Genomic DNA, 12,031 nt, shown 5'->3' with positions numbered 1-12,031 from the left:
TCGATCTAATTCTAATGCCATAGCTAAAAGTTTTGAGACCTAGAGCAACTAAGTTACTATCTTCATTTTCATTTTCATTGTTTTTGAGCAAAGAGGATAACAACACAGAATCAAATGAGAAAGCTTGTGCAAAGTACGCTACAACTTCTTAGGTATTCCTGGGGCCCCATCTTCTCCCTACTTGATCAGTGACTGTCATCAACAAAAGGTGTTCACAATGTGGTGGTATCTGGAACGAATAAGGAAAAACTGAAGTAAATGCAATTCAAGTGGGAACCAACAGCTAGATTTGGAGACATCTTAGTTCACTCTTAAAGTGAGGCAAGGGTCTCCAATCAATAAAAACAAAAGAGTTGGACAGCAAACACATCCAGTGTCCTTATTGACTCGGCGGACTCGACGGGAGGGACCCTGAAATTCTTAATTAGAACCGGTTGCCATGGCGACAATCTCTAGGCAGCGTGGGCTGAGCTCTCCGTAGGGATAGAGGGTGGGCCGCCGCTGGACCCTGCGCGCGCTCGCCACCAACTTTCCCTCCAGACCTGAGAGGGGCGGCGCGCTCCGCCCCCGGGCCGCGCACGTCCACGCTCGGCGGCGCGCACGCCTGCGGGAGCCCTCTCCAGGCAACCTGGTGCTGATCGCTCGTGCCGGTGCGGCCGTTAAACGTCGTAGCGGGAGCCTGAGGCTCAAAAGCAGCCCCCTCCCCTTCTTGGGTTTCCTTCACTCCCTTCCCGGTCGGTCTCGGGGCATGAACAGCGATGGCCGGCTGCAGCCCAGAAGAGAAAACTTACCGGCGCTTCCTGGAGCTATTCCTGGGCGAGTTTCGTGGTCCTTGCGGCGGGGGCGAGCCAGAGCCTGAACCCGAGTCTGAGCCCGAACCTGAACTGGTAGCAGCTGAGGCTGCCGAAGCTTCGGTCGAGGATCCCGGGGAGGAGTCGGCCACGGTAAACGCAACGGAGGAGGGAGAACAGGAGCAAGACCCAGAGCCCGAAGAGGAGGCGGTTGAGGCGGAGGCGGAGGCGGTGGCGGCGGCTGAGGGCGAGGAGGAGGAGGAGGAGGAGGCAGCCCCGGGGCACTCGGCCGTGCAACCGCCGCCGCAGCCCCAGCTGCCGCCGCTGCCCCCGCTCCCGCGACCGCTGTCGGAGCGCATTACCCGTGAGGAGGTGGAGGGCGAGAGCCTGGACCTGTGCCTGCAGCAGCTCTACAAATAGTTAAGTAGCGGGGCTCAACTGGGGTGGGCCCGCTGTCCCCGTCGCGCCGGCCTCGGACGAGGCTTCCTCGGTCTCTCAAATTGCTATCTTTTCTGTTCAATCCCGAAACCGCAGCTACCGCCGCTGAAAACGCCCCCGCTGCTCGGACTCGGTCGGTGGGCTGCGAGCTGCCCACGCCTGCCTGGGTTCCTATGTCTCCTACCCGGTCCTGGAGGCGCGCTCTCGGCCCTCCCGCGGGCCTCTGGCCCCTTCTTCCCCCTTCGCCTCTGCTGCCAGCTTCTTGCTCCACTTCACACACCCTTTTCTGTTCTTGCCTCGGAAGGTCTTTTCTCCAATCTTGAGCCCTCTTATTCTCGGCTCCCTTCTTTCTGGAGGTTTCCTCCCATCTCAGTCTTTCCCCGGGTTGGGTCCCTGGTTTGGCTTTACAGAGGCGCGACTCCTTTCCAGGCTGATCTGCTAGGTGCCTCCTGCGTAACCGCAACAACAATGATAATACCGGCCCCATATCCAGATGAGGAGAGACGTAGATTTTCCGTTAGGCGCTCTATGTTGAAAGTGAGGAGCTCTTTAGATGGCTTAATACAAGGGAGCCTAGTATCTTAGTTGAGACATTTGACAGCTCATAATTGAGGCGGGAGGTAAGGAAGCGTAAATAAAATTTTACCAAGCCAATCTTCAGGTGAAAGTCGTAATTCGTTAAAGTGGAAAAGGCAGGCTGGTTTGATAACACTGCAATTAGGTGTAGTATTTTCAGTTCATTAAGTAGATGGGGTGGGAGATGGGGGAAAGCAGATGGCTTAGCTACACAGATGAAAGTCTAAAATAGAAAGGTCAAGGCTTTGCCTTTCATCCTAATTCTGGTTTTCATGGGCTTGAAATAGAAACGATTTACAATTGCGTTTCTTTTAAATGGAATTGTTCTGAAATAATGACAGAGGAGAACACTAAGAAGTCTCTGAAACCATTGGTAAACCTGAGAGTCTTTTGCCATTCAGCTAATGGTTGTAATGAAAGGTGTTACTCTGACCATCCAAAAAGTTTACTACTGCCAGATGCATGGCAATTAAGTTCGAATTCACTTCTTGGATTTTCTCAAAAGCCTAAATGAAAGAAGGATCTGGAATATAAACCTGTTTTGTCTTCATTCAGCCTAACAGACACCTGATCAAATCATTCTCCTCTTAAAGCAGCAGTTTATCAAAGAGAAAAAGTAATTAGCAAATCTCCTGTAAAAGTACACTGTGTTGATGTCTCATACCTTATGAGCTGTCTAAAATTTAATTTAAATATACTGTTCGATTACCAAGGGAATAATCCTTTTTGGGAAATGTAAAAAATAAAATGGCGTGTAATACTACCACTCAGGGATAAACAGCATTAATGTCTGAGTGTTTCTAGTCTTTGTGAACTGTCATAGAAAAGACCTTTTGGAAGGTCATTTTTTATACTAAAGACAATTAATGCTTTTGCTTAAAATGGAAATATTTACCAAAGTGAAAGAATTTATTTCAGCATCAGACTAGTAATATTTTGATATTTAATTTTTACATTTACAAATGTGGTTACAAAATTGAAGGAAAACAAATTTAAACATTGGAGAATGTCCAAAAAAGAATCATTAGTTTAGTACAACCCTGATTATTTCTCATTTGAGAAGGGTTTTTTTTTTTTAATGAAACCTGTATAAAGACAATGGTAAGAAAATGGGTTTTTTGTATATAAAGGAAAAACAAGATTAATTTTGGCACACTTATAAGCCAGAAAAAAGATTCAAATAATACAGTGACCATGAACTTCATAACAGAAGTTTAGATATGAAATAAAATCTAATTATACTAAAGTGATCTTAAATTAGAGATTTAATATTCTGATTTCACATAAAATCAGAACTCTGTGCTTTGTGCAGTTGTTACTAATGTCTTTTTATTCAGATATAAAATGGTTGGCTTGTTTCTGTAAAGTATCTTTAAAGTCCTTAATGGGTTAAAAAGTTTTCTAAAATATATTTTAATGACATTGGAGTTTTATTTTATTGATTAAAAAAAGCATATGACTTAGTCACAAGAATAAGTACCAGAAGACTTGGTAGGGATAGATCATTTTTCTGTTCAAATGCTTCATTTTACAGATGAGAAATCTATAGATCTATGTGGATTCAGAAAAGACAAATATGTACAATGATTCCAACATTTTTTGATATAATCTCTGAACCTTAAAACTCTTTCCAACATAGTTGAAACATTGATTTCTTACATTTCAAAGGAAATACTTAAAAGTAATTCTGATTATAAATATGTTGAGATTGCTTATTTATGAAAAATGAAAGTTTTTTCCTTACATATTTTCTCAAATACCCACCCACCCTGGTGATACCTGTCAAATGGTGCTAAAACTCCTAAGTGAAATTACCTAACTATATATTTACGAATTTGAAATTTGGGACTAGTGTAAGAAAAAAAAAACCACTTCATTTAATACCAGTTTCATAAGTCTCTATTGTGTTTTTTTGGTCAATATTTTAGAAAAATGCATGGCTGCTAAATAAATTGTGGGTCTCTTGAAGAAATAAAGGAGCTTCACAATACTATTTTATGTATGCAATGATTGAAATTTTACTTTTGGGGCTGGGGATGTAATTCAGTGGAATAATGCTTGTCTAGCATGTGTGAGGCCCTGGGTTAGATTCCCAGCACTCCAAAAAAACTTTTTTTTTGGCTTTTTAGAAAAGTATTATAGTGACAACATTTGTCTCATTTTTTTTGCTTCCCTCAAGTTTTAGAATAGGAACAACAGACTTGTTATCTTTCTTCATTTTGGTAAACTCACAGCTTGGAACTAATTTAAAATAAGCAGTTATTTAGATTTTAAGAGTCAAGGTTTAAATTAACAAAATATAGTTATAATTGTCAACTTAAAAATTTTTCAGAGCAGTATTTAGGGTAACATTTTACCTTTTAGCTTAAAAATGAGAATCTTCTTTTGCTAGGTAAAAACAAAAGACATTTTGAAATGAAATAAATAATAAAATCCGCTGGAAGGCAGGTTTGGTGGCACACTTCTGTAATCCAGCCACTTGGGTGGCTGAGGATTTCACAATCCAGACCAGACTGGGCAATTTAGTAAGACACTGTCTCAGAATAAAAAGATAAAATGGGTTTAGGATATAGCAAAATAGTAAAGCACCCTTGGGTTCAATCCATGTGTGTGAAGGGGAGACTCTGGATGAGAAAAACCTTTCTTGTGGATAATAAACAGTATTTTAAAGGACCATATAAACAATTTTGTTTCTATTTAACCTCAAAAATCAGTAATAAAGTCATGCATTAATTTAGAATTGCTGAGTTAATTTATTACTTATTAATAAAAATTTCCTAGCGAGGCTCAGTGGCGCACACCTGTAATCCTGGTGACTTGAAGGCTAAGGAGAATTGCAAATTCAAAGCCAGCCTCAGCAACCGCAAGGTACAAAGACCCTGTCTCTAAATATTTAAACTACAGAATAGTACTGGGGATGTGGCTCAGTGGTTGAGTGCCCCTGAATTCAATCCCTGGTAAACCCCCCCGTCCTCCCCCCCCCCCGCAAAAAAAAAAAAAAAGAAAGAAAGAAAGAAAGAAAATCCCAATGAGTTGGAGTCTTCGCCTAGAAATAGGAATAGGACTCATGTTTTACTCCTTTTCTAAATATAAATGTCTCTTGAGAGCTTAAAATGTTTTCTAATAACGTAATCTTAGGATTTTTTGAGGTTAATGAGAGACTTTTTGAAAAGGTGGAAGTGAAATATCATACAGTTTTGAAGTAATTATTAAATAAGAAATGTATAACTGATCATATAGCATATGTGAATATATGTCTACTTATATAGATTATATGGGTCAAAGCTGTTTTTTTTAAAGAGAGAGAATTTTTTAATATTTATTTTTTAGTTTTCAGCGGACACAACAACTTTATTTTTATGTGGTGCTGAGGATGGAACCCAGCGCCCCTCGCATGCCAGGCAAGCGCGCTGCCACTTGAGCCACATCCCCAGCCCCTATTATTTTTTTCTCTATGCAATACTAGTGATAGATTTGTTTTAACCTAGAATAAACAAATACTCAAACGTCTTTTTTAGAGCTGTAAGTCATTACATTTTAAGAGCAGTTGTTTCCTCAGTTATTGATTTAGTGTGGGATGGGCTTCCCAAGAGGGAGACAGATATCTCAGCAGGCTGGCAAAGTTAAGAAGTTACAGATGGTTTGCAGTAGTGTTGAGGATGGCACTTTAAAAATGGTTTGGAAAAGAAAATAACTGATTATAGACACTAATAATTCAGTTAAATTAAATTGTGTGAATCATGAGTGACTTTGAGATAGGTCAGAAAATCATAAAACTTTGTTTCATTTTCACGTATGTGGAAAAATGCATGGTTGCAAGTCATAGAATATCAATCATTTTTAAATTAAATATTTTATTAAAAATAGTAAATGGTTACTAAAAAGTAGAGAAAATTCCTTTAAGCAAAAATTATCAAATATCATTCAGTGTTATTGTTTTTCTCGTCCCTCTTAGATTGCCCTTTTTGTTGCTGGTGATGGTGGTGGTGCTACACCCCAGGCCTTTTATTTTTTTTTTTTTATTTTGGGACAGGGTATCACTAAATTGCCTCACCCTCTCCAGTCACTTAGATTATAGGTGCACACCATCATACTCAGATCTTTTCATATTCTGCCTATCTTTTTAATTGTGGTCTATCTTTGATTGTCTTCTCAAGTCTAGTTGACTTTTTTACCCTTAGTCACTATCAATCATGATTGGTTATTGTGGTTATGCTAATGACTCCCTTATCACCATCCTTTTTTGACTGCTAATGGAAAGACTCCACCCAGAGTCTAAAGTCTCCTCATATTTAACTGTTCAAAACTGATTTCAATTCTCCAATCTCTTCCCCCAAAAAAACTTACATTCTTTTTAGTGTGTCATTCCTGACTTCTCTTTTCATCCCTCTCCCTCTCGATTAAGTCATTAATTCTGCCTTGTAAATATCTTATAAATACCTCTCTCTATTCTTGCTGTCATTGTCATCTCTTATGAGTTTTACCCTTCTGCAATACATTTTCCCCAGTATAGCCAAAAAATAATTTTCAAGAATCTAGATTATATAGATTGTGTAATTGTCACACTGCTTAAAGATTATTGCCCTTTGCTTGGAGTTGGCTAAACTACAAGGCTATGGGCACATTCCTCCAAACCATAAAGTCTGTCAATGCTTCTGTAAGGAGTGAAAGTCCAATTACAGAGTTAGAGGGAAGAGTTCGTATAAGACCATCATCATCTCTGATATCACTGCAAGTTTGGGGGTTTCCCAGAACTACTTTTAGATTCCACACTTCACTAGAAAAACTCACAGAACTCACTGAAAAGCTGTTTTACTCAGAATATGGTTTATTAAAAGGATAAGCTACAAATTAGAACCACGAAAAGGAAAACATACATGAGGTGCCATCCAAGGTCATAGATGTGAGATTTCCTCTGTTCTCAGGGGAAATTAAAATTAGTGTGAATCCCAGGGACTTGGAAGGCTCAGAATGAATCCCCAGAATGAATATGTAGCAATACAGAATATTGCCAGTACAAGAAGCTTACCTGAGCTTCACTATCCCGTTTTTATTGGAACTTACTGTCCCATGATGGAATTTAGATTCCAGTCCTTCCCTCTTCAGAGGTCAGGCAAATACCGTGTGGTCTGAAGTCCGAGTGGCCCACAATGAATAATAAAAATACTCATGTTACTTCAGAATTGCCAGGGATTTAAAGGTTCCCTCCTAGGAACTGGGCACAAAGTACAAACTTCTTTGGGCAGGCCAAATTATTTACTACATTACCCTTCATTACCTATCTCTTTGGCTTCAAGATGAAATCCAAGGGCTGGGGATTATAGCTCAGTTGGTAGAGTGCTTACTTATCATGCACAAGGCCCTGGGTTCAATCCCCAGCACCACCAAAAAAAAAAAAAAAATTCCAAAGTAAAGGCTTACCTCATCAGCCTCATTTCTGGAATCACTATCACCCACTCCATTCCATTATACTTACTACTTTCAGCTATATACTAATATATTAGTTTGAATGTGTTGTCTCTCTATCTTACTCTGTACCTCCATACACAGCATATTACTCCCTGTTTTTGGAATATCACACTGCATTACCCCCACTCCCATATAATATCTTAGGTATCCTTTAGGTCTTTATTTAATACCGGTTCCTCAGGAAGCCTTTGCTCACCATTCTTGCACAAACTATAGAAATGATACCTGAAAGTATAGTTTGAATCCTAACACTTATGAGTCAGGTGTTTCTTCCATGTGTCCCTCCAAAGAATGAAGTGCTTATTCCTCTTGTAAACGCTTATTAAATTCTTTTCTCTTTTTTTTTGTCAAAAATATTTATATTTTCCCTTACCAGACCAATGGTCTTGAAAATGAGGTGTATCTAAGCCATGCTCTGTGGCCTGTGACTAAAATCTAGTGACTGGAGACTGAGGCAGAAGGATCACAAATTCAAAAACGGCTTTAGCAACTAAGCAAGACCCTGTCTCAAAAAATTAGAGCTGGGGATGTAGCTCAGTGCTAAAGTGATCCTGGGTTCAATCTCTGCACCAAAAAAAAAAAAAAAAAAAAAACAAAACTAAAATAATTCATTAGGACAAAGATTAAAAAATGTTAAAATATATGTAATGCTATTCAAAATATGAATTCAAGTACAATTAATATTTGCTATGTTATTGAGATTGACAAATTGTTCTGAATGACAATCAATTTTCTATCAAGCATGTTAATCCTGAGGGAGTATAAGTTCTACAGCTCAGGGGTTGCGGGTTGATACTGTCATCTTTTCTCTAATTCTCAGGACACTGTAAAGTACTGTGCTGGATCAAATGGTTTTATAGATTGTATTTCCTGGTTTTAGCAATATTAACCCTCACAAAATGGACAAATAACTTTTAAAATCCCTGCAAAGAAATCATGGGCTGAATATAATATTTATAATACAAGCATCTGAAACAACAAAACTTGGGCTGGGTGTGAATCCCAGGGACTTGGAAGGCTGAGGCAGGAGGATCAAAAATTCAAGGCCAACCTTAGCAATTTAGTGAGACCCTCAGCAACTCAGTGAGACTGACTGTCTCAAAATGAAGAATAACAGTGTAGCTCAGTGGTAGAGCTCTTGCTTAGTATGTGAGACACTGTTTAATCCTTAGCACTGCATAAAAATAAATAAAGGTATAAAAAAGGGAAGTGTCCTTTTTATTTTTTATATTTTTAAAGACTGGGGATGTAGCTCAGTAATTAAGTGCCCCTGGCTTCAGTCCCCAGTACCGAAGAAAAGAAGCATCAAAATTTTAAGAACCCATCTCCCTTTCTTAGGTTTACCTGATTTTTTTTTAAAAGGTATAATTACATTTCAGAAACAAGCAAAATAATGTAATTGAGTAGATTATGTGAAATATTAGTGTATAAGAAATATAAGCCGTGCATGGTGGTGCACACCTATAATCCTAGTGACTCTGGAGACTGAGGCAGAAGGATCAAAAGTTCAAGGCCAGTGTAAGCAATTTAGGGAGACTTTGTTTCAAAAAATAAAAAGGACTGGAATACAGCCCAGCGGTAAAGTGCTCCTGGGTTCAATACCCAAAACCAAAAAAAAATATATATATGCATATATATATATATGCATATATATATATATGCATATAAATATTTTTTTCTGGTGATGTGGCTCAGTGGTAGTAGAGCAATGGCCTAGCATGTAGGTTCAATCCCCAGCACTGGAAAAGAAAAAAAAAAGGATGAAGAAATACTGCCTAAAGAAATACTGAAATATTAGAACGGTGTTTGTTTTTATGTATCCGTGTATATGTTTTATATATGTTTATATACACATACATATATCCATATGTATATATGTATACACATGTCTATATATGCATGTATATGTAGCATATATACATGTATGTATAAGTATACATACATTGGGTGATTTTTGAAACTCAAATTTTTTGGGGGGAGGAGGTATCGGGGATTGAACTCTGGGGCACTCGATCACTGAGCCACATCCCCAGTCCTATTTTGTATTTTACTTAGAGACAGGGTTTCTAGTGTCTCACTTTTTTGCTGAGGCTGGCTTTAAACTCACGGTCCTCCTGCCTTAGCCTCCCGAACCTCTGGGATTACAGGCATGCACCACCACAATTGGTTAAACTCAAATTTTTTGATAGAGTATCTGAGCAAACATTTGGAAGAATTGTTACTACCTACTTATTTGCCATCTATGTTCCTAGGTCCTATGATGTCTCTCCTAACTATAACATACAACAAATATTTGCTTATTTATGAATGCACTTAGAGGTTTAAAAAAAGATATTATTCTTACTATTATATCCTGTTTTTTTTTTAAAAAAAACTTTAGTTTTTAGTCTCACATTTAAAAACTTTTTATTATAGAAAATTTAAACAATATTTGTTTCATCTATAATCCCATACATCCCATCTCACTTTCCCTTATGTTCTATGAAATCCCTACCCCGCCCCTTTCTTTTTTTGGTGGCATTGGGAATTGAACCTAGTGGCACTCTATCCCTTAGCTATATATCTCCAGCCCTTTTTATTTTTATTCTGAGACAGGATCTCTTTAAATTGACAAGGTTGGCCTTGAGTTTATAATCCTCCTGCTTCAGCTTCCTAAATAGCTGAGATTATAGGTATAAACCACCACGCCCAGCTGTTCTATGTAATTTTTAAATGGGTATTCAAAAATTGAATCAATTCTTTTGGACATTTGAAGTGTTACCAATTTTTGGTTACTCTGAAATTTTGTGATGATCATTATTTGAAATTTTGTGATGATCATTATTTGAGCAAGTCTCTAATTTTCTCAAGATATATTTAGTGATGTGATTGCGTGTTAAGAGATTCTTAAAAGAGTTTTGAGATGTTGTTTAAAAATGTCCTCTAACAAGGCAGTTTAACTTTTGAAGCAAGTACATATTATCTTGTGCTACATAATAAAATTAGGACCAACAGTGGACTACATATATACAGTGTTGATCCCATAAAGTCATATTGCCTAGTGATGTTTGTTATAGCCATCTTAGTTCATGTAAGTACATTCTGTAATGTTACCATAATGACAAAATTGCCAGGGACATATTTCTCAGAAAGTTTCTCTGTTTTTCAGCCAGGCATGACTATATGATAAAAAGGCTGTTAGTATTATGAAGTATTTAAGCATTTAGAAAATAACAAAATAACAAAACAAAATATCAGTATACCCATCATCCAGTTTCAACAAATTATCCCATTTTTTTATTTTGAGAAAATAACACACTTCATACATAATTTGAAGATTTCATTGTAACCCTTTTTCTTCCCTTTTACTCTCAGAGGTGATTTGAGAATTCTGGGAATATATCCTTCTGGTCTGTTTTTATATTTTTACTACACATGAACATATGGTCAATCAATATGTGGTGGGGTTTTTGATATTTTGGTAGCCATCTATTTCAAGATTAACCCCCTTTTCAAAAATATGTACATATAGAACTAGTTCTTTCATTTTAGCTACTACATATTCCATTGTATAGTTATACTTTGATTTATTTATCCAATCTCCTATTGTTGGACATGTGGGTTGTTTCTAATTTTTAGATATTATACTACTAGCTGCTGTACTGGATAAATCCTGATATCTCTGGGGGCTGGGGATGTGGCTCAAGCGGTAGCGCGCTCGCCTGGCATGCGTGCGGCCCAGGTTCGATCCTCAGCACCACATACCAACAAAGATGTTGTGTCCGCCGAGAACTAAAAAATAAATATTAAAAATTCTCTCTCTCTCTCTCTCACTCTCTTAAAAAAAAAACCTGCACTCTTAACTTTCATTAAAAAAAAATCCTGATATCTCAAAGGCTTAACATAATATTAGTTTATTTCCTCTATTCAGTGGTGAAGAAGGAGTTGTATCCTGTGGAGTCATGAAGGGACCTGAGTTGATAGAGGCTCTGTGATCTTCAGTCTATGTTTTCCAAAGTTGCTCTAGTACCAGCATCCCTCCAGCAAACCTTAAGGAGCGATTGAAGAATGTATTAGACTTTTAGGCACAAGTCCGTAGAAGTAGCATATATTACTTCTGTTCACTTTCTATTGGCTAGAATTCAAGTCATATAACAATAACTAGGGCCTACATTTCTCCACAAAGGGCGCTAGGATTGTAGTTGCTGGTTTGGCAGTTAATTCCAAGAAACAACTCTACCCTATGGAAAAAAAGTACAAAACTTTGGTGGGGTAACTGATAGCCTCTGTCCTACAAATAATGCTGTAGTTTGGATTTGTCTCCTTATGCATGTATATAGGTTTCTTAGGTGTACATCTAGAAGTGAGATTATCAGATTGATATTTTGTAAGTTTTTTTTTTTTTGCTTTGTCCAATAGCACTATATGAGTGGTCTGTTTTTTCTATAATCTTGCTACTGTTAGAACTGCCATACTACCCATCTTGTATTTTTACACAGCTATGTGCTATTGCCACTGGATTATATGAGAAAGCAGAAACTGCTTTTAGGGACTATGATCTTGATTTAGGGTATTTTAGAAGAGGACACTGCCTAAAAATCTACACTAGCTTTGTCCAGCAGTAATATAAGCCATATAAATCATTTAAAATTTTCTGTTGAGCACATTTTATGAAGTGAAAACAGGTGAATTTAGTTATTTTTTATTTTTTGTGGTACCAGGGATTGAAACCAAGGCATTTAACCATTTAGCCACATCCCCAGCACTTTTATATTTTG

The 12,031-nt window shown here is 38.0% G+C and overlaps 1 protein-coding gene across 1 annotated transcript in view; it reads left to right on the top strand.

The window, feature by feature from the left end:
- The first annotated feature begins 498 nt into the window (after positions 1-498).
- Positions 499-12,031, top strand: part of PPM1E (protein phosphatase, Mg2+/Mn2+ dependent 1E) — a 128,565-nt gene continuing 117,032 nt past the window's right edge. Inside the window, exon 1 of the mRNA XM_081270438.1 lies at positions 499-1,210. Within this exon, the coding sequence (XP_081126564.1) occupies positions 759-1,210 (452 nt within the window). The 5' untranslated portion in view covers positions 499-758. The remainder of the gene's footprint in view (positions 1,211-12,031) is intronic.

This window comes from Spermophilus citellus, assembly GCF_964194105.1.
Source record: "Spermophilus citellus genome assembly, chromosome: 17".
Lineage (NCBI taxonomy): Eukaryota > Metazoa > Chordata > Mammalia > Rodentia > Sciuridae > Spermophilus > Spermophilus citellus.
The sequence above is the reverse complement of the archived record's forward strand: the minus strand, read 5'-3'. Positions and strand labels throughout refer to the sequence as shown.